We start from the raw sequence: 23,609 nt of genomic DNA on the forward strand, positions 1-23,609 counted from the left end.
TGGGAGAAAGCAGTTTCAGGTGAGTGAATGTAGCTGCTTAGAGGAGCAGAGGTTCTGTGCAGAAAATGGTAAGGAATCGACAGCTTTGTATATTCTTGGTTTGCAGCTTTAGGCAGTGCTACGTCGAGAACTCATTCTGGGTGACGGTTTCATGCTTTCCTTTATCACCCCTCTTGTGTGCAGATTGGATGAACTGAACCTCTCCTGGTGCTATGAATTCACTGAAAAGCATGTGCAGGTGGCTGTCGCACACGTGTCAGAGACTGTCACCCAGCTGAATCTTAGCGGGTACCGAAAGAATCTGCAGAGATCGGGTAAGACACGCCGGGCTGCCGGCCCCTTAACCACAGCAGCCGTGACAATAACAGCAGGTTTGATTTCTCGAGCATCTCCTAGGTGTGGTCCTCCATAAGTTGTTTCATTTAATCCAGCGCATGTGTTCCTATTCCTATTTTTCAGATGAGGTAGCAGCTGGCTGATCAGAAGGGTCATGTAAATGCCAACAGCTAGTGGGTAGCAGGGTTGGAATCCAGAATCTGAAAGTGGAAACCTTTATCCTTTAAAGCAATTTATGTTTAAGCAGAAGAAGTTCTTTTCATTAACTAAATTGTTAGGTAAAACCCCAACATAAAAATCGATCGGTGGCAGCGTTTGATCAGTATTAAGCTGTGGTTCTCAACTGGGGACAATATTGCCTGCAACGGGACATTTGGCGAAGTCTGGAGACATTTTTGATTCTCACGGCTGCAGGGGTGTTACTGGCATCTAGTGGGTAGAAGCCGGGAATGCTGGTGAACAACGCACAGGACAGCAGAATAACACACCAAAAAGAATCTGGTCCTAAATGTCAGAAGCGCCAAGGTTGAAAAACCCTGTTTATAAACCCTCTTTCATATTTATAACTAACTCCTCTCAATTCAGTCTAAGAGGAAAATGAGGTTTTTTTGGTTTTTTTTAAAAATCATCTCAGAACTCTCTAACTCCCAAATGCCAAATCCAGTGGCCTCTTTCTTTTTTTTTTTAAAATTAATTAATTAATTTATTTATTTATTTTTGGCTGTGTTGGGTCTTCATTTCTGTGCGAGGGCTTTCTCTAGTTGTGGCAAGCGGGGGCCACTCTTCATCGCGGTGCGCGGGCCTCTCACTATCGCGGCCTCTCTTGTTGCGGAGCACAGGCTCCAGACGCGCAGGCTCAGTAATTGTGGCTCACGGGCCTAGTTGCTCCGCGGCATGTGGGATCTTCCCAGACCAGGGCTCGAACCCGTGTCCCCTGCATTAGCAGGCAGACTCTCAACCACTGCACCACCAGGGAAGCCCCGACAATGAGGTTTTTTAGACGAACACAGACATTTGAAATCAGGTGTAATGGGTGACAGTTAAAGTCCTTATAAGCCTCAACGTTCAGTTATGCTTTGTCTTATTTGTCTAATACTGACAGAATTGCAAAGATAAGTTTTTGCAAATGGCAAGGTTTTTTTAATTAAAGTGTAATTGATATATAAGTTACAGGTGTACAATAGAGTGATTTACAATTTTTAAAGGTTATACTACTTTTATAGTTATTATAAAATATTGGCTATATTCCCCATGTTGTACAATATATCCTTGTAGCTTATTTTATACCTAACAGTTTGTACCTCTTCATCCCCTACCCCTGTATTGCCCCTCACCCCTCCTTCTCCCCCCTGGTAACCACTAGTTTGTTCTCTATATCTGTGAGTCTGCCTCTTTTTTGTTATATTCACTAGTTTGTTGTATTTTTTAGATTCCTCATATAAGTGATAGCATACAGTAGTTATCTTTCTCTGTCTGACTTATTTCACTTAGCATTTTAACAGCTTCCCTTCGTGATCTCGGGCTGTGGGCTGCACAAAGCCTAGTTAAGCCAGCCACACACCTCAGCCCTACCCTCGTGTCTTGGTGGTGTCAGCTCATCTGAGTATAAGCGTTTTTATTTATTATAGTTTTTAATATACTTAAAAAGATTTGAACCAAACATTTGCAGAATGTGTCTAACAGAAAAATGTTCTGTTCTACATTTTTTCCCTTTAAACACAATTTTAAATCTGGTTATAGTATTATCTAGTCATTCTCAAATATACCCAAAACATGTAAAAACACAAAAACAAATCAATAGTCCCGCTAACATTTTGCCAGTCATTTTTCCTGTTAAAAAGTGTTTTTTTTAATGGGACATGGTGTATGGAATTCTTTGTAACACGTTTTTATTTCAGGTAACCCCATTTTAGTAGCTACACAAATGTCATTTTCAGTGGCTGTGTGATATTCCATCAAATATATTTGTGTTGATTCATTCATAACTTATTCAGTTGCTCTCGTTGTAATGAATGTTTAGAATCTTTGCAGTTTTTTCCTTTTATAAACAACTTTGGTACGGACAGAAGTGAACCTTTGAGTGCATTTCTAAGTGGAATTGCCGGCTCGGGGATTAGGTTCCGTTCTCAGGTTTTGGATAGTTCTTGCCGAGTTGCCTTCCAAGGATTTTAAACTCCCACCAGTAAGCATGCTCTTCACGTTGAATCCCACCCCTGGTTCTTCCCTCTTCATCCCCAGGACAAGACAGTGCCCTATGTACATTTCTGCCCATATCTCAATTTCCCACTTCTTTATTGAGAGTTTTTCTGTAATGAACCAAGGTTCTGGGTGCAAGGTCGAGAAGCTCTGCTGTAGGCAGACTGCTGTAAATTGTGTCCAAGTTTGGCTTAAAACCCTTTTTTTTTGTTCCTCCGAAAAAGAACAAATCGCCTTTTTACTGAGTTTTGGCAGGAATAATAGGTAGTAAAATCCTGCTTGCTAGACACATTCAGGGAGAGGACAAAGACGCGGGGTAGAAGTTGAGGTGTTAGTTTCCTTAATTATACAATGGGAGTCAAAGATTTTTAAATGGATGTCTTTGGCAGTGGCACACACTATTTCACTGTTTAGACGGTAACACAGATTTTGTATTTTAGCTCCAAGACTGGTACCAGACCTCCTGGGTTCAGGTACCCACTCTGCCATTTACTGGGGAGCCTTGAGCAAGTCTCTTAACCTTTCTGTTCCTCCATTTCTTCATCAATAAAATGGAGATAACAGAACCCACCTCTTAGAGTAAGGAATAAATGGGTTAATAGGTGTACAGGGTGCTGAATTGTTCTTGGCACATAATGAGAGATCAGTAATGGTTGGCTGTTGATGTTTTCATTCTCTACCCAGATGAGCACCGACTGAGGTTTGGAGGACCTAGCTTTTGGTCTTGGATTTCCTTGGACTTCTCTAGCTAAAATTGTCTCTCTTTTAAAATGACAGGTTAGATTACGTGGTTTCTAAGATCCCTTCTAACTCAAGTGAAATGAAGGAGACAGTGAAGAGGAATCTTGGCAGGGACTGCTGTTTACTAACTCTTCCCACCGAGGGAAGACCGCGGCTTCAACAAGGGCTGGAGACAGAGACTGACCAGTTTTATCCCCCAAGGTTTCGTTCTTTCCCAGGTGGTGGCAAAATAAGGTTGTATCTGGTTGTGGATTTTGTGGGTGGCTGGCTGGCTGGCGAGATGATGGGTCACTTAAAATTGTGTTGTGCACTTCATTTTTTAGTGACTAATGAGACAAATTTATTCCAATTTATTGAGCCCCTATAGTGCATAAAGCCCTGTTCAGACTTGGGAGGCGTGGCCTTGAACAGAACAGAGAAAGCCATCCTTGTGAAGCTTCCATTCTGGTGGGGAAGCCAGACAATCAACAAGGAATTAAATGTGATAAAAGGAGGTGAAAATGCAAGGAGGAAGAATTTAAAGCAGAGTGGTGAGGTAGAGTATGGCAGGTAGGGGGCTCTTTTCAGATGGAATGGTCAAAGAGAAGGCCTCCCTGAGGAGGTGACACTTGAGCACAGACCTGAAGGAGTGAAGGAGTGAGCCATGTAGATACAGAAGGAAAGAACATTCTAGAACTAAGGACCAGCAAGTGCCTTTGGAGGAAAGTCACACATGCTACTTTGTAATCGGAAAATGAATCAATAAATGTTATTTATTTTTTAAAATAGACAAACTTTATTAATGTGTGAGGTTTTTTCCTCTCGGAATGGGAGCCAGTGAGGGGGGAGGCGGGGAGGACAGTGGTAGGGCTGAGAAAGCTGGGGGGTGCTCTCTAAGCCAAGGCAGAAGCTCTGTTTCCATTTTTTTCCTGAATAAGATGGGAAGCCATTGGAGTGTTTTGAGCAAGAGTGAAATGATCTGACTCACCTTTGAAGTCTCCTTCCGGTGTTGTGCTGGGAAAAGGCTGCTGGAGATTAGGGTGGTAACATTTGAGGAAGTAAGAAGTGATCCGAGGGCTTCCCTGGTGGTGCAGTGGTTGAGAATCTGCCTGCCAATGCAGGGGACACGGGTTCGAGCCCTGGTCTGGGAAGATCCCACATGCCGCGGAGCAACTGGGCCCATGAGCCACAATTACTGAGCCTGCGCGTCTGGAGCCTGTGCTCCGCAGCAAGAGAGGCCGCGATAGTGAGAGGCAAGCGCACCGCGATGGAAGAGTGGCCCCCGCTTGCCGCAACTAGAGAAAGCCCTCGCACAGAAACGAAGACCCAACACAGCCAAAAATAAATAAATAAAAAAACAAACAAAAAAAAACGGTGTGCTCCTATTTAAAAAAAAAAAATTCAGGGCCTCTCGCTAAGGAATTAAAAAAAAAAAAAAAAAGTGATCCGACTGCAGACACAGTTTGAAAGCCGACCTAACAGGATTTGGTAACAGATTGGATGTGGGATATGAGGAAGCAGTCAAGTACGACTCCCAGGGTTTTGGCTACAGCAACTGGATTGGTGAAGTTCCCACTTACTAAGATGGGGAAGACTTTAGGGAAGGAGCGGATTGAGAGGAGAAATCAAGCGTTTGATTTTAGGCATAAATTTGAGATGCTTATCACATAGCCCAGTGGGCGTGTTGGCTGTGTTGAAAATGCAAGTCTAGGATTCAGGGGAGGGAATGGGGACTGAAGATGTAGCTGTGAGAAGGGAAAAAAAAAACAAAAACCCTCAAACATTAATAAAATTTGTCTCTTTTTCAAAGTAAATAACACTGATTCATTTTCTGATTACAAAGTACTGCATGTGACTTTCTTCCAAATTCTGAAAAGTTATCTCTGATCCTACCATCATTGGTGACTGTAGTTAACATTTGGATTATTTTCTTCCAGCCTTCCAACCCCCAACCCCCTTTCTTTCTGTGTGTGTTTGTGCGTAAATATGAGTTTGTGTGTTTTAACTAAATTGAGATTATAATGCATTATATATATTTTGTTTTGTTTTCACTATACAACATATCCTGAATACTTTTTCATGTCACAAAATGTTATTTAAAAGCTTTTTAATAGCTGCTATTAGCATTGTGTTCCATAGATTGGATGCAGGTTAACCTATTGAAGTAATCAGGGGGAGGGGCTTTTGTAACTGTCACTACAATGAGTATCTTAATGCATATCTCTAATTATTTTTCTAAAAGTGGAATTACTGAGCCAAAGAGCTAAATGTGTAATGCCCTGAACACTTGTTTTAAAAAAGATCAGTTCACTTAAAAAAAAAAATCAGGTCTTCTGAAAGGCTGCATAAAATTAAATATCCACTTTTAGTATATGGAGGGACCTGCTTTATGAGAGTTCATCAATTCTGGGCATTATAATAGGATTTGTTTTTCATTTGATGGCAGAAAAGCAATATTTTAATTTTATTTTGCATTTCTTGCTCCATTTTTATTATGTCTATATTTTGCAAAGTATCTGTTTATGTTCTTTGCCCATTTTTTTTTAATACTCTTTATATAATGACCATTAACTCTGTTGGAAATATTTATTCTCAGTTTTCTGATACCTCTTTGATTCTGCTTGTGTTCTGTTTTGCTTTAACATGGTAGAGTTTTTAAAAAACGTATGTAGCAGGGGACTTCCCTCGTGGTCCAGTGGTTAAGACTCTGCGCTTCCAATGCAGGGGGCCAGGTTCGATTCCTGGTCAGGGAACCAAGATCCCACACACTGCAACTAAGCCCACGCGCCGCAACTACTGAAGCCTGCGTGCTGCAGAGCCTGCACGCCGCAACTAGAGGAGCCCACGTGCCTCAATGAAGACCCAGCACAACCAAAATAAATAAATAAAAATTAAAAAAAAAAATTTATGTAGTAAATTATCAGTGTTCCCTTTATGTTTTACTTTATGTTTAAAAACTCCTTACCTATCTCAAGATGCAATGAATAATTATTCATTTTTGCATTTGGAAGTTTTTAACATGTGGAATTTATTTGGATATTTTATTTGAGCTGGAGAAGTAAGTTTTTTCCAGTTGTGGTAGCCATATTATTTTTTAATAATCCATGATCTCCCCCACTGATTTTGAGTGCTACCTTTATGATATGTTGTTTGTTTATATATTGTGCTGTTTGGTTTTGCTTTTTGCTATTGTGAATAGGACTTGTTTTTCCCTATTTCCAGCCAGCTATTGCTGACACATAGATAAGCTAAGGAGTTTGTTTTCCAGTCATTTTACACAATTAGTTCTCTTACTGTGTATTTCCAGTAATTTTTCAGATGATTCTCTTGGATTTTCCAGGTAGAAAGTCTTATATGCCAAGATGATAATTTTGTTTTTTGTCTCTAACAGTGAGTGACTCTAATTGCACCATTCTGAATTTCCAGCACAATGTGAAATGAAGTATTGACAGCAGGGATCCTTGTCTGATTCCTCATTTGATAGTGACCATCATTTTTTTTCTAGATGTCTCTACCTTAGTTGGAAGATGTCCCAGTCTTGTCCACCTAGACTTAAGGTATGTTTTTATTTAAGACAAAAAATTTTTTTAAAAATGAAAAGTCATGATTGCTCACTGAATGAAGAAAGGATCTTAATATGTTGAATTGAAGGAACTAAGCGATAGACTATTCCTGTCTTCTCCATCTGGGATTGATGGCTAGATTTTGAATTTTTCCTTCTGTTACAGCGATAGTGTCATGCTGAAAAGTGACTGCTTTCCGGAATTTTTCCAGCTCAACTACCTCCAACACCTATCACTCAGTCGGTGCTATGACATAATACCTGAAACTTTACTGTAAGTACTTTTGTTTTCTAAAGCAAGCAGAGGGCAGGGACCAAAAGAGATGTCACTTGGTGGTAAAATCCATTATTAACAGCAGATGTTTAAAACTTACTTAAACGTCAAATTAGTGTACCACACACTGGTTAGGAAAGACTAGCAAAATAGAAAAACCAAGGCAAAATTTTTTGCTGAAAATGTCTAGTAAAGTTGAGTGGATTGAGGTAGTTTACTAAACATTTATTTAGCTGTGAGCGAGTTTAAATATTAGAATACTGTACTACTACTTGTGGAGAACTTACAAAAGCGGGAGAAGATAGCCTTTACTCCCAGGAAGCTCAGATTATATGACGGGGTAGGCAGACCCAGTGTGTGTGCATGTGTGCGTGTGTGCGTGCGTGCGTGTGTGTGTTTCCGAAACTTTTCAAGTCTACTAGAGTTGATTCCAAAAACTTTCATCTGAGCTTAGAGGAAAAATTCTGTAATCTTCTAGTGGTGTCTGTCCTGGATGGTCAAGGAATGAAAAAAATAAACAATTTAAGTAGTAGGTATTGTAAGAGTGATGCTCTCTTTGAAAAGGGGGGAGATTGAGATCCAGAAGAGTAAAGTAACTTACCCAAAGCTGAATAGTGAGTTACTGGCTGAGCTGGGTCTGCATTCCAGGTCTCCTGGACATGTGCAAAGTAGTCTGTATCTAATCTGGTAGCTGTTACAGGGATTAATTTTGTCCCTGCTCAGCAACTTCCACAAAATCAAGGCAGTGCAAACAAAAACAGTATCGGGTCCATCTTCCATTTAAGAAGTGCTATACCCAAGTCATCCTGGAAATAACATCATCTCTTTAGTTTTAAGAAGTTTTCCTATATTTCAAAGGGCTGGAAAATTCTTCCCTGGTTCAAATATAAGTGTATAGCAGTTTTATTAAAAACCTCAAGAAGTCAGTATCTTGGATTTGGCCTGGTGCCCTTCTTTCTCATTCCAACCAGTATGCCCTGAATTAGGCTGCTGACCTCATTTAAACTCACTATCCATATGAAGGTAATCAAGCTTCTGGTTCCTACCAAAGAAAGGTGGTGAGTTTGAACACAGAATTTATGTAGTCCTCAAATTACTGGTTTGGATCTTGTAAGTTAGTTTCAAGAATTAATGAATATAGCAGCACTGTTTACAGTAGCCAAGACATGGAAGCAACTTAAATGTCCATCAACAGATGAATGGATAAAGAAGATGTGAGATAGATAGATAGATAGATAGATATATATATATATATATATACACACACATATACATACAATGGAATATTACTCAGCTGTAAAAATGAATGAAATAATGCCATTTGCGGCAACATAGATAGACCTAAAGATTATCATACTAAGTAAAGTAAATCAGACAGAAAAAGGAAAATGTCATGTGATATCATTTATATGTGGAATCTAAAAAAATGATACAAGTGAACTTATCTACAGAACAGAAATAGACTCACAGACATTGAAAACAAATTTATGGTTATCAAAGGGGAAAGGGCAGCAGGGGGGAGAGATAAATTAGGAGTTTGGGATTAACAGATACACACCACTATATATAAAATAGATAAACAACAAGGACCTATATTCAGTATCTTGTAATATAGCACAGGGAACTATATTCAATATCTTGTAATAACCTATAATGGAAAAGAATCTGAAAAAGAATATATGTATACATATACATAACTGAGTCACTTTGTTCTACACCAACACAACATTGTAAATCAACTATACTTCAATTTTTTAAAAATAATTTTTTTAAAAAAAGGAATTAATGAATAAATCAGATACTTCAGCTACATAGAGTTAACTGGTAGAATTAGGGAATCTGGTAATTACATTTTTAAATAAATCACTGTAATTAATCTTGGGGCTCAGGGTCTGAGCAGGTATCTCATTTGGGAAAGCACTGCCTAAAAGGAATGCTAGTATTTAGTTTCAGGGCTCTCAGATGTTGGGGTCTCAATTCATATGCATGGAACTCTTATTAAAATCTCCTGCCACTTGAATTTTCTAGCATCCAGAACTCCTAGGAGCCTGCAGTGTCCACCCAAAAAGATTTCTCTGTCAACCATTCTTTCCCGTCCTTGCTATCTAGGCTTCAGCTTCATTGCCTGTGCAGCACCCTGGAGTGCAGTGATCATTCTTTTTTGGTTGCTTTTCTCAAGAGAATCTATCCATATGTCTTACTTTTGTTCTTTCTCTCCAGAGAGAAAGAAGCTAAGCAGAGAATAACCAGATGCTTTCTCTTGAGCAGAGGCTAAGGGGAGGCTGTGAGCCTTCACATATTTTTTATCCAGTGGGGTGATAATGCTTGCATAGTAATATCTGCAGGCAGTGTGAATTGATGGTTCAGAGCGTGGGCCTGAAGTCACAGACCTAGGTGTGAACCCTCACAGCTTTGTTGTAACTGATTTGTCTAAATATTGTCTCGAAATAAGGGAAACAGGGGCATCAGGAGTTTAGTGACAAGCCAGACCACCAGAATAGAGTGAGAACAGACAGAAGAAAGATGCTGTCCTTGAACTTTAAGGTAAAAGAGTATGTCTCTTAAGACATTATGTAGATAGTATACTGGTTTACCGTGTGAATCCATTAAGATGAGTTTGCTAGTACCCTATCCTTAAAAGTTTCTCCAGATAAAATGTCTTGCCCTCCAATTTCAGTCATTCTGGCGGCTGATGTCTGTGAAATGCTTAGTAAGAATTCTAGGATCCTCAACAATAATTTCCAGAAAGTCATTTGTGCTAAAGAATTTTCAATTCTTATCTCAGAAGTGGGAAAATAAAATTTGAGTGTGTTTCTTCTGTAATGATAATGCTTTAAAATACTTGGGAAACTGTAGGTTTTTTGTCTGCAGGACATACCCTCATTGTATTTATTCCCTTACTCCTTAATTGGTCTGATTTCCTTATATCCAAAAGTCCTTCTAATTATTCTGTATTTCTCATTCAAGGAAGAAATCCAAGCTGGAGATAGTAAAGTGATCTGAGATTAGGAGACACTAAATAATAACTCCTGTAGGAGAATTTGTAGTTGAGGAATTTAAGATTTTATAAGGAAAATGGGATTATGTAGATGAGGTAAGCAGTGAACCTGTGAAAGGGTTTATAAATACCTTTTGTTTACTAACTAGAGACACTTTAAGACATCAGTGTCATTTTATACTTCTTAAGTTAGAAATCACGGCTCTTAAACTATTCATACCGATTTACTCTCCCTTCATTGGCTTTTCAGTCTCTTACCTTGTAGTTTCAAAGAGATACTTGCATATGTGTTCTGCTGTGTTGTAGGTGATACACATACAAGAGGCTTTTTGTTGTTGTTGTTTGTTTTTTGGTTCTCCTTAAAATTTTAGAGACTTTCTGGTTTTTCGACTTGGGAATGATCATTCGTCCACCATCCCATCTTACACCGCTCACTTCTTACTCACATGTAAACACCTGAGTGTCTTCTAAGTGTCTGGTGTAATTTCCTTCCTCACCAAGCTCTTTTGAAGTGCTGTTGCAAGAACATTTCCTCTTCTATCATCTGCCATCCCTCCTCACTCCCACCTATAGTTTCTTCTTTTAAATACTATCCACTGCAGAATGTCTTACAATTTGGCTAATCTGGAGATCGCAGAACCCGAATTCTCATGGCTATGACAAAGTTCTCATATTCAGATTTCACATAAGAGGGATTTAAGTTTGGGGCAGGATTGCTATCATCTTCAGTGATAATAAGTATAAACACCTATGTATTCTGACCTTTCTTTACACTCCTGTTTCTTTTTTTTCTTTTTTTTTAAATAAGTTTATTTATTTTATTTTTGGCTGCGTTGGGTCTTCATTGCTGCGCGTGGGTTTTCTCTAGTTGCGGCGAGCGGGGTCTACTCCTCGTTGCGGTGCATGGGCTTCTCATTGCAGTGGCTTCTCTTGTTGCGAAGCACAAGCTCTAGGTGCACAGGCTTCAGTAGTTGTAGCTCGTGGGCTCAGTAGTTGTGGCTTGCGGGCTGTAGAGCGCCAGGCTCAGTAGTTGTGGTGCACGGGCTTAGTTGCTCCGCGGCATGTGGGATCTTCCCGGACCAGGGCTCGAACCCGCATCCCCTGCCTTGGCAGGTGGATTCCTAACCACTGTGCCGCCAGGGAAGCCCCGTGCACTCCTGCTTCTGTTCCAGAGATTAGCTTACTTTACGAACAACAACAGTTTGTTCTCGCTGACTTTCTTTTCGGTCTGTTGTGATCTCTGGATCTTACCGGCCCCTTAGGAACACCAAGCATATTTATTTTACTTGGATAGTACTTTTATTTTCTAAATTACCCTTCCTCTTGTTTTCAGCTAATGTATATAAACACCTATGGGGTTTAAAATACTTTCTTGAATGTAGAATAAATACGCTTAGAGGGGGAGTGGGAAGAGTGGGAGAGCAGGTTTAGCAATGAAGGGCCTAAGGCCAACAGAATGGTTTGAGTTCTGTAAACATGAGGGAGGTATCAAAGATTTTTGAGCATGGGAAGGACATAGTCTGAGCTAGGCTTTACGAAGATGCCTTGGTCATTGGTATATACACTAAGCTGAAAGGAAGAAAGATTGGAGGCAAGATGACAGTTATCATCAGGAAGGTTTATTTTTTTAAGTAATTATTGGCAATATGAAAATACAACGGATGCTTCTAATTCTAGGTGATTGATGTGCTCATCGATCTGCAGTGGGATTTTGTTGAAACTCCAAACTAAATATTCCCTTTCCTGAGACTTTGTACTGTGTGTTCCAACCTGGCGCACATACAGATCAGAGAGATGAATTTCTAAGCACACAGACCTGGGTTAAAAAAAAAGAATCATTACCAAAGAGTATTTACTTTGGGAAAACAGGCTCCCTTTTTTGTGGAACAGAATTTCACTCTTGACAAGAGTTGTGTTTCACTTAATGTGAAATACCTAGGAAGAGGACTGCGATACATGTGACAGAAAAAAAAAATGGTGATATGTAGAGAAGTAAGATGTCTACTGTCTCTATCTGCACCCAACACATAACCTTAAAATATCGTCGTGAAGTCACTGTTAGGTTTCATCACGTGTAATGGACTTGTTGAGTATTAACCATTATTTAGAAGTTATCGGCTCTGCTCACATCTCCTTTTGAGAGGGCGAGCCTAGTTCAAATAAAGGTCAAGTCCATATCCTTAAGTTGCATTTAACCTTTGGTGACTCCATCTGATGCCACAGTAAAACATTTACTTTTACCACCACTAGCTTGCTGGCTTCTCCTCACAACACGGTGACACTTTTCAGTCTAAACCAAGAATGGAGAAAGGAAGAAAATATGGTTGGGCTTTAAATAAACCTTGGAGTTTTCCAGTTATTAGAAATTCAACAAAACGCACTTGTGTGTTTCCTTACGCTGTGTTGCCCAAGCTGTGGACTGTGCTTTGTGGTTTGATTCACCTTTACAATTTTCTCAAATCACTGATTGCAAATTTTGTCTTCAGTTTGCATTTTATAAAATATAATACAAATTGTAAAAAGTGGGTCATGTTACTCTAGGGGAACAGTTACCATAGATACTGCTACTCTGAAAGTCTCTCTCTTCCTTTCCAGTGAACTTGGAGAAATTCCCACACTAAAAACACTACAAGTCTTTGGAATCGTGCCAGACAGTACCCTTCAACTATTAAAGGAAGCCCTTCCTCATCTACAAATTAATTGTTCCCCTTTCACCACCATCGCCAGGCCAACCACTGGCAACAAAAAGAACCAGGAGATATGGGGCATCAGATGCCGACTGACACTGCAGAAGCCCAGTTGTCTATGAAGTATCTATTGCAGGATGGTGTCTCCTCTTTTCTTTGAACAGGGAAAGTAGGCAGGAAGCCCAATTGTGGAGAGCTCAGCTATTTTTATTCTTGGTTTTCTCTTGCCTTCATTCTACAAGTATATTAGAGAACCATTGGAGAGAGAAAACTATGAAGTGTTGCTTTTGAAAAATGACTATGAAAGCTTTTATCACTGCTATATCCTTAAGAGCCTAAGCTGTATGCCTTTTGAAATTTTAGGAGAGTGAGCCTATAATTTCAAGATACCCTAAAGAGCAAAATTTGAGCCACCTCTTCCAAGTGCCCTTCTTAATAAATCTATTTAGAATCAAGCTTAAAAATCACCACCAGCAAATCATTTTCATAGCATATATGGCAACTGAACTTTCTTCTATTTAATTTTTCAGTACTGCTTTATAGGACGTAGGTTGCAAAAAATAATAAGCTATTTGTAGTGTAAGCTGAACAGAATGAGAATCATAGATTTGTGGCAGTCTGCTGAGGATAGAAAGAAAAATACACATTTCAACTTTGCCTTTAGATTTGCAATTAGGTATGTGGAAACAAATAGCCCCGGGTCATTCACCTTAAAACCTAAATAAAAAAACAACCGGCCAACCAGAAGTATAGAATTGGTTAGAATTTACAGGCTCGAGAGGCAATTTTCTATGACAGGTTAACCTGGGGGATCCTCTAATGCACATTAATGAAGTCTCCTTTATGTACTGTGTTCCCAGCATTCTAAATTAGCTGAGGAAATTTAATTGTGGACTTCGGACTTTATGATCAAATTATGTTAACATAGGTTCTTTAGCTTTAAAGTGACTTGCTTTGTTTTAGAAAGGTGGTAGGAACCAGTCAGTCTCTAATTCTTAAAATGGATGGAATGCTGAACTGAGGTTACCTGTTGTTTTCCTTTATCACTGAGGTTCTTGAAGTTATTTTTATATTACTCTGGAATCAAGTATTTTAAATTATCCTTTTTTTGTTTTAAATGGCCTCCCACAATGATTGAAACAACCCATTTTATAAGGTTACTGGACCTAGCGTTCCCTAAGAAGAACCACATGTTCCTTTCAATCAGAAATACACAGTAGAAGCACGTGTATGTTCCACGCAGTTTCAGAGCAGTTAGCACAGCTGGCACCTGCATAAAAGTTAAGGCTCAGGTGCTGAACCTTTTGATGGCATCAGTGATTTTTTTTTTTTAATGATACATGGAAGCAAAAGGATTAAATTCTACTTTAAAAAACACAAAACACTAATTTCTTATTTAAATTGATGACCTCCCCATATGTTCAAAATGGAACAAAAAGCCCAAACTCATCATTTCTATTAAAATTGCTTTTTCTAAATCAGATTTTTCAAATGTTAGAAACAATGGTATGAAGTGCCCTTATCTGCTCAGACCTAAGGAAGAACATTTTAAAGTAGTGTTATACAGGAAATGATTAGGTTTCAATTCCATAGTAGTTAAAAAGTGCTAAATACTACTTGAAATTATTGTTTACAGATTAGTGACAAGGGCTGGAGGTAGGATCCGGTTGGCCTCTGACTTCCGGATGCCCTTAAACATACAGTACTTCCAAACTCAAGTCCAGCCGTAAGCTACTTTGCTAACATGTCAGAGTAATCTGTATTTTTGTATGGGATTTCTACTTTTATAGACTTGTTTTAAAATAAAACACATTTTTATAAAAATGAATACTTCAGCTAAGTTGTATTCCTTTTTTCTTTCTCTTTCTTAAGTACTCTGGTTAAAATGAACATTTGGTATGGTGTGGGATTTGTGTCAGCCCTCTGAATAAGGCATTTTAAAACAAGGCCTAGGGCTTCCCTGGTGGCGCAGTGGTTAAGAATCCACCTGCCAGTGCAGGGTACACAGGTTCGAGCCCTGGTCCGGGAAGATCCCACATGCCACGGAGCAACTAAGCCCGTGCGCCACAACTACTGAGCCTGTGCTCTAGAGCCCGCGAGCCACAACTACTGAGCCCACACGCCTAGAGCCCGTGCTCCGCAACAAGAGAAGCCACCGCTATGAGAAGCCTGTGCACCACAACGAAGAGTAGCCCCCGCTCGCCGCAACTAGAAAAAGCCTGCGCACAGCAAAGAAGACCCAACACAGCCAAAAACCTAAAAACAAAACAAAACAAGTTCCGTTTTTTAAAAAAATGAAAAATTAAGCCCTAACATGGTCCCTTTTTGCCCCATCTACTTCATGTGTTGTCAAATTAAAATGTTTATAATTCTTTGACAAGGGGCTGAATACAGGCTGTTATGGTTAAAGTGCCTCTCAAAGTATTAACATGTTTATAAAACATTTGAGATTTAAGTGATAAATATGATAAGTATTATCAATAAAAGTCAGCTAGTAGCACTTTTTAAATACAGACTTGATCAGCTTATACTGTGTATTTTACTCTCATTAGGAAACTATTTGAATAGTTCACCCTATACCCAGAGATCTTCTAGGAATTAATTCCTTTTGAACTCGTCCATTCAAATGGTAGAACGGTGATTCTTCCTAATTATTACCCAGTTTTGCTTTTTTTTTGATATTATCAGTACTATGTTTCCTTTTTTTGTTTTTAATTATAAAAAATGTCAAATGCAAAAGGTAGAGAAGATGATGAACCTCATTATCCACTTTCAAAGGTCATTAACTCATGGCCAATCTCTTTTCATCCATCATCTCATCCATCTCCCCCACCCCACACGTACCACACACAGGCTCACAGATTATTTTGATGCAAAACCCAGAACTCTGACATCATAAATAGTTCAGTATCTACCTCTAAAAGATACCCTCCTGAATTAATTCTGAAACATTAAATACGGAGATGGTGTTGAAAGTTCCCTAGCTGCTGGAAGTGTTTTCTTACATGGGTTTGTTTTGATCAGGCTCCAAACATGGTTCATACATTGCATTTGGTTGACATTGACATTTCCTCAAGTCTCTTAATCTTAGAGTTCCCCTTCTTTATTATCCTTACAATTTATTTATTGAAGAAACTAGGTTTTTTGTCCAGTGTTCCACATTCTGGATTTTGCAGATGTGATCAATCCCTGGAATAATGTTTAACAGGTTAATCTGTCCCCTATTTCCATAAACTGGTAGTTAGATCTAGCAGCAAAAAGCTCCTAACCAAGAGTGATTTTGCTACCCGAGAGACATTTGGTAACATCTGAAAACAGTTTTGGTTGTCGCAAGTAGAGAGGCGCTACTGGCGTCTAGCACTTGTATACCAAGGATGCTGCTAATCATCCTACAGTATCTAGGACAGCTCCCCACAATAAAGAATGATCTGATCCAAAACCTCAAGTGTCAGCGTTGAGAGACCCTGATCTAGAGGCTTTGCCTATCAATGCTTTTTGTTTTAGCAAGGAGATACTTGATAGGTAGTATTAGTCTTCCTTCAAGAGGCACATAACATCTGGCTGTCATTCTTTTTATGATATTAACATCTGCCTATGGCCCTTGATTTTTCTCCTATACCCTAGCCGCAAGTTCCCAAGATATTATGTAAAGTCTGGCCAAATGCAAAATTTTTATTTCTGGGTAACGTGACTTATGTCCCTTCTATCATGGTGAACTCAATTACAATCCAACATTGACTAACAATGTACAATGTAGAGGACGGGGGAGGTACAGGCATGAGGAAAGGCACTAAGTAGTCCAGGAAAACTAGAAAGAAACACCTTTCCACTGGATACCCTAACCTTGGAATAAACAAAAAGGCAACCTCCTCTCTCCCATACCCACCTGGCCTAATGTCCCAGGAAGTCAAAAAGCTCTTTTCACCAAGAGGTTAGCTCCTTACAATACAGGTTGAAGCCCTAAAGCCTATACTAAACTTATTTTATGGATTTGTTTTCTTTAATATATATTTTTACTTTTTAGTGAATCTAAATATCAAAATGCTGATATTTTGGTATTCCTTAAGCCAAATATCAAAATATCTACCTTGCACATTTGAGCATTAAGATCACTATATTTTAAGGTCTTCAGATGGCAGGGGCTGTGATTGATGAGAGACAGTAACGCAGGCTTTTTCCATAGCCATACATTTTAAAATTAATAGGCACACTGGAATGTATCATATCCCAACCATTACCATGCATTTATATTGCCTTTTAAAAACTGGCCATAGTCATTTACATTGGCTTTTTAAAAATTTTTATTTTTTATACAGCACGTTCTTATTGGTTATCTATTTTATACATATTGGTGTATATTACATTGGCTTTTAAAATGCCTTTTTACTCAAAACTATTTACTCATGTAAAGTGGATAATCCACAACCCATTTAAAAGACTAATGGAAATACTTAAAAGATTAATATTGGGCTGGCCAAAAGGTTTGTTCGGTTTTTTCCATAAGATGGCTCTAGTAGCACTTAGTTGTCTTTAACATCATGTGAAACAATTTTGTTAGATTGTATGCGAGCTGTCATATTACCCTGCATTTAAAAAAGGACATCAAAATTGGTGAATTTTTCTGTAGCCATTTTTATATTGAAGATGGAAGAAAAAAAGCAATTTTCGGCATATTAGGCTTTATTATTTCAAGAAAGGTAAAAACGCAACTGAAACGCAAAAAAACATTTGCATAGTGCATGGAGAAGGTGCTGTGACTGATCGAATGTGTCAAAAGTGTTTGCAAAGTTTCGTGCTGGAGAGTTCTCACTGGACGATGCTCCATGGTCGGGTAGACCAGTTGAAGGTGACAGCGATCAAATCGAGACATTAATTGAAAACAATGAATGTTATACGACACGAGAGATAGCTGACATACTCAAAATATCCAAATCAAGTGTTGAAAATCATTTGCACCAGCTTGGTTATGTTCATCGCTTTGACGTTTGGGTTCCACATAAGTTAAGTGAAAAAAAATCTTCTAGACCCTATTTCCGTATGCAATTCTCTACAGAAATGTAATGAAAACATTCCATTTTTAAAACAAATTGTGACAGGTGATGAAAAGTGGATACTGTACAATAATATGGAACGGAAGAGATCGTGGGGGAAACGAACCGACGACCACACCTAAGGCCGGTCTTCATCCAAAGAAGGTGATGTTGTGTATATGGTGGGATTGGAAGGGAGTCCTCTATGGTGAGCTCCTTCCAGAAAACCAAATGATTAATTCCAACAAGTACTGCTCCCAGTTAGACCAACTGAAAGCAGCACTCGAAAAGCATACAGAATTAGTCAACAGAAAACGTATAATCTTCCATCAGAATAACACAAGACTGCATGTCTCTTTGATGACCAGGCAAAAACTGTTACAGCTTGGCTGGGAAGTTCTGATTCACCTGCTGTATTCACCAGACATTGCACCTTCGGATTTCCATTTATTTCAGTCTTTACAAAATTCTCTTAATGGAAAACATTTCCATTCCTGGAAGACTGTAAAAGGCACCTGGAACAGTTCTTTGCCCAAAAAGATAAAAAGTTTTGGAAAGATAGAATTATGAAGTTGCCTGAAAATGGCAGAAGGTAGTGGAACAAAAGGATGAATATCTTGTTCAATAAAGTTCTTGGTGAAAATGAAAAATGTGTCTTTTATTTTTACTTAACCGAAGGACTTTTTGGCCAACCTAATAGAATGATTTTGTGAAGAATCATTTCATCAAGAAATGATGTTTTGGACTTCCCTGGTGGCACAGTGGTTAAGAATCCACCTGCCAATGCAGGGAACACGGGTTCGAGTCCTGGTCCAGGAAGATTCCACGTGCCGTGGAGCAACTAAGCCCGTGTGTCACAACTACTGAGCATAAGCTCTAGAACCCGCAAGCCACAACTACTGAGCCCACGTGCCACAACTACTGAAGCCTGCACGCCTAGAGCCCATGCTCCGCAACAAGAGAAGCCACCGCAATGAGAAGCCCGTGCACTGCAACTAAGACCCAATACAGCCAAAAATAAAATAAATTAAAAAAAAAAAGACATTAAAAACAATGATGTTTTGAAGAAAAGATCTGAGGCAGGAGGAAATAGCTATGTAACAAAGCTTAATTACCAAAGGTATTTTAAATAGATTATTTTCTTGTGAAAGCCAAGAAGAACCAGTCTAGTATGGTGACAACCTGACAAATCATTCAAGCTCTCTTCAACCGTTTAAAGAAAATAAGTGTAGGGAAAAAAAAAGTTGCAGTTGGGAGAGATACATTTAAAAAAATGGTTTGAGGGCTTCCCTGGTGGCGCAGCAGCTAAGAATCCGCCTGCCAATGCAGGGGACACAGGTTCGAGCCTTGGTCCGGGAAGATCCCACATGCCATGGAGCAGCTAAGCCCATGCGCCACAACTAATGAGCCTGCACTCTAGAGCCCACGAGCCACAACTACTGAAGGCTGCGCGCCTGGAGCCCGTGCTCCGCAACGAGAAGCCACCGCAACGAGAAGCCCGCGCATTGCAATGAAGAGAGCCCCCGCTCGCCGCAACTAGAGAAAGCCCGCGCGCAGCAACAAAGACCCAACGCAGCCAAAAATAAATAAATTTTTAAAAAAATTTTAAAAATAAAAAGTAAAATTAAAAAAAAACGGTTTGTAAAAACCTGTTTCTCAAATACTGTCCTACTTACTTCAACTATCCATACATCACCCCCCAACAAACACACACAGACTCCCTAAGAATGTTGTTTCAGCAGAGTAAAACCATTATTTATTATCATAATAGGCAATTTCTTCTCTAGCTATGCCAGTTTCAAGTATTCATTGGGAGAAGGTACAAATCAGAACTCATAATCCCTACTCCCAGTGAACTCACAATCTACTGGTATAAAAAGCTGTGTACTGTTCAGATAGATCTCTTCAACAGTCTTTTCAGGATCCCAAGTTTTGAAAAATTTTTTTCACTGTTGATGTTTGATTTTTTAAAACGGGAGAACAAAATTATTTATAATCCATGCCTTTGCTATCCTATAAAATATTCAAATTAACACTTAAAACATTCTTTTCTATTTTTTCCTTTTAGCTCCTCCTTGGTTAGTCAGTAATTTTCCAAAAATTTTATCATAAAATAAAGCCCATGACACTTAAAAAAAATACTCTTTATACCTTCCTTCATGTAGAAAACTTATATAAGCCTTCTTATTGACTTAACAGTACACTAATCCTTCATGGTTATTTTTAATGTTAACAAGAATAAACTACATTTGAAATAAACAATTCCTCTTTCTAGTTCAGCAGTTCATGTAATATGATTTGATTTACTAGGGCCATGAATATAAATACATACAGAGCATCAAAAATATTAACTCAAAATTATCTGAAGAGTCTACATTTACCAGGAAGCACTGTGTCACATTAGCAGGGAATGAAGTCAAAGCGCACAGAATAATACATAGCAGTGGGGAAAAAACTCTTGAAACATAACATTTTCGGGAAATCTGGTTTTCAAATAATGACCCATAAGAGCTAAAGAAATGAACTAAAAAAGAAAAGATAACAATGGTTTAATTTTATTCACATGTAGTTGCCATGAAAAGGTTAACTCATTCATAAAAACATTTTTGCTATTCAAACATCCTTTGCCTCTCATCATCTCTTACAAATAAATCCCCACCACAGAGCAGAAATGTTAGAAGTTATATCACAAATGAAGCACATTAAGTATTTTTAAAACCTTTAAAATATGGCTTATGAACAATTTTACATAGCAGGTTACCTATTAATATGTTACATATTAAACAGATCTCTGGTACCATTTTGGACAATCAGATTTCCTTGATATTAAAGATGGGGTTGGCATTTTTGTCAAAAAGCTATTTTAAACCTGTTAGGGAGTTTCTATAGTGTGGAATTTCACTTCTTTCTAAAGTGGCATCTTAAGTATATCATTTTTAAATCAAACAAGAAATTAGATCCATCTCTGGGAAAACACCAATTTTTATTGTATGCATCACGTAAACTCCTTGCTATTAGTGTCTATGCAGGTACTCTTAACTAAGGGAAAAAAAACAGATTCTTGTTCTGGATATACAACAAAACTTAGATTATCTTTGTACAGTAACATTTATATAAAAATTTTGACAAGAACATGATCATTGTTGCCAGAACTAAGAGCACTCAGTTTGATTATAATACATCCTAGCTTTCACAGAATTTACTTCTGAGCTCACTAGACTCAAGTTCTATACGATGGAGTCTGTTTACTTTACCAACGTGTATCTAGCACCTGACACAGTACATGGCACAGAGTGGCTATTCAATAAATGTTTCAGTGATTGAAGACAAGCTTTTAACAGCAAGTGGAAAAAAAAAAAAATACAACTTTGAATAACTGGAATGAGAATACCAATTGTCTCATGATGCAGCAAGAGGTACTTTCTGTGATAATTCTAGGATTACTTATAAGTAGATCAGGAATTAGGTAAAGAAACTGTCTTAACGGGAAAAAAAGAAAAGCCATAACATTTTATCCTCCAAAGCTAATGTGTAAAACTTGGAATATGAGCTAGGTGAAAACTACCATGATAATAAGTAAGGCAATTCCAAAACTAAAGTGTTTTGCATATTTATTAAATAATCCATTTTCTTTCTGACAATACTCCTACACTAGATGAAAATATTTTTTAAACGGTTTTACCAAACTCCTAATAAAATATGTGTAATTAGTTCATCCTTTTACTCTTTGAATCCATGTTAGATAGTTGTAAATAAGGAAGAACTTTATTAGACACTCAAATCATTAAAAAAAAATTACCTAAGACCTAAAATAGTTATTGGATAATTAATACATTTGAAACGGTGTCATGATTTTGTCCAGATATATTTCACCCAGCACTGTCAAAATTAACCTGACAGTCAATTAAATGAAAACATCTATAAATAATTTCAAAAATGATTGTTTGAATTTTTTAAATCAATAGTCATAACAATATCATTGTGTTCTGAAATTAGAAAACTCTTAGCATATAAAAAACATTTACCTACTTCAATTAGGTCAATGTCAGGATTTATCAAAATTCTCCATCATCAAATCTTTTAAAAAATCTTGACTTTTAGGTACTATAAAAAAACACTAATCAAATGAGATGTGTTTGGTCTGACCAATTCCACAAAGTTAGGAGGAACAGGAAGGAAAAAAAGCTTGTACAGTTAAATTCCAAATCCTAAACATTTAATCTTTTATTGGAGCCTACCTCTCTAAATTTAAAGATATCAGCACTCTTGGAAACCAATTGTAAGCAATACAGAAATTTCACTGGTATGAATTCTAATCAATTTAGTCCATCCATTTTCTTACACAGTGAGTATCTTTTCCATCAGAATCCAACAGAAGAATAATACAAATCTCTTTCTTGATCACCTTTGAGCCCAAGGCCAACCAGTCTCAACAATAACCAAAAAATGTAGCCTTATGACTGGCAGTCTGTTTCCACAGTAAAACTATTTTTTCCAGTAATCAAAATTGTCATCTGAGGAAATCCTTCACTGTTCTAGAAGGACAGTTCGAAGCTCATCTTCTTTATTGATCAACATTGAAGCAATTGCTCCGTCATTAAACTCAAAGGAAGTTCCTCCATCTACAACCATGCAGGCATCCCAACAACGAGAACGAACACAAACCCTAAGCAGAAAGAAACATCTCATTAAATATTAACACTTTTCTTAATCCTAAATTACAGTTTCTTTAAAACACTTCATTTTCATCTAAATTGGCAGATAGATCATTTGGCCTTGATTTTAAACATCAAGTTGCTCTTTGGTATGAGAGAATTAGTGACTATGTGAATATGTGGGTACATTATCAAAAAAATCTCAAAACTTAAATGTTCAGGAGAGTTCCATTCACCCGAACATTTATCAGTAAACAAGTTCAGATGGAATTCATAGGCTTTTGAATGTTGAGTTATTACAAGTATTTTAAGTAGTGAGCAAGAAGGTAACTATTTTCATGTAGAATTTTTATTTACGTACAACATACAGAAAAGGCACAAATTATTAGGGTACATCTCAATGAACACACTTGCGTAATCAACACCCAAATTAGGAACTGTTACCCAGCTCCCCAGAAGCTCCCTCACTGCTCTTACTCCCATCTCCCAGTCTCTACCCACAGCCCCCACTTCCCAAGCATATCCACTATCCTAATTTCAATCACCATAGTAGTAATAGTTTTGTCTATTCTTGAACTTTATATAAATGGAAGAACACAATAGGTATGCCTGTGTCTGGCTTCTTTTGCTCAATAGCATGTTTGTGAAATCATCCATGTTATTACCTGTAGCAGCCATGTGTTCATTTTCATTGCTGTCTGAAAACACTTGCATTGTACAAAAATACCCAAATTTAAGTATCTCTTCTACTATTCATGGACATTTGGGTTTTTACCTATTGGGAATAGTGCTACTATGAATATTCTTCAGCATGTCTTTTGGTGCACACATTTCTTGTCAGTGTATACATTTCTGCTGGATATATATCTTGGAGCAGAGTTACTGGGTCACTGCATGCGCTATATTCAGCTTTGGTAGGTAACTGCCAAACAAATTTCCAAACTATTCCTAATGGTAGTACATAAACGTTCCACTTGCTCCACCTTATCAACAACTGGTATTTTAGCTATTCTGGTGTGTGTGGTATCATATTATGTAGTTTTTTTTTTCATATTATGTAGTTTTAATTTGTATTTCTCAGATGAATAATAAGGTCAAGGATATTTTTCCATGTACTTATCAGCCATTTGGATATTCTCTTTTGTGAAATG

At 38.0% G+C, this 23,609-nt stretch overlaps 2 protein-coding genes across 4 annotated transcripts in view; one reads left to right on the forward strand and one right to left on the reverse strand.

The window, feature by feature from the left end:
- SKP2 (S-phase kinase associated protein 2) overlaps positions 1-23,609 on the forward strand; it is a 58,261-nt gene that overhangs the window by 18,434 nt on the left and 16,218 nt on the right. Inside the window, exons 7-10 of one of the 2 annotated variants that reach the window (XM_007192206.2) lie at positions 184-314; positions 6,758-6,809; positions 6,981-7,088; positions 12,682-14,601. In XM_007192206.2, the coding sequence (XP_007192268.2) occupies positions 184-314; positions 6,758-6,809; positions 6,981-7,088; positions 12,682-12,895 (505 nt within the window). In that variant the 3' untranslated portion in view covers positions 12,896-14,601. Of the gene's footprint in view, positions 1-183; positions 315-6,757; positions 6,810-6,980; positions 7,089-12,681; positions 14,602-23,609 lie in introns of those variants that run through there. The other variant, XM_057540083.1, reaches the window with a different exon arrangement.
- The window catches only part of NADK2 (NAD kinase 2, mitochondrial), a 45,997-nt gene continuing 42,474 nt past the window's right edge, over positions 20,087-23,609 (reverse strand). For both annotated transcript variants that reach the window (XM_057540081.1, XM_057540082.1), the window contains one exon: positions 20,087-22,469. In XM_057540081.1, the coding sequence (XP_057396064.1) occupies positions 22,331-22,469 (139 nt within the window). In that variant the 3' untranslated portion in view covers positions 20,087-22,330. The remainder of the gene's footprint in view (positions 22,470-23,609) is intronic.

This window comes from Balaenoptera acutorostrata, chromosome 2, assembly GCF_949987535.1.
Source record: "Balaenoptera acutorostrata chromosome 2, mBalAcu1.1, whole genome shotgun sequence".
NCBI lineage: Eukaryota > Metazoa > Chordata > Mammalia > Artiodactyla > Balaenopteridae > Balaenoptera > Balaenoptera acutorostrata.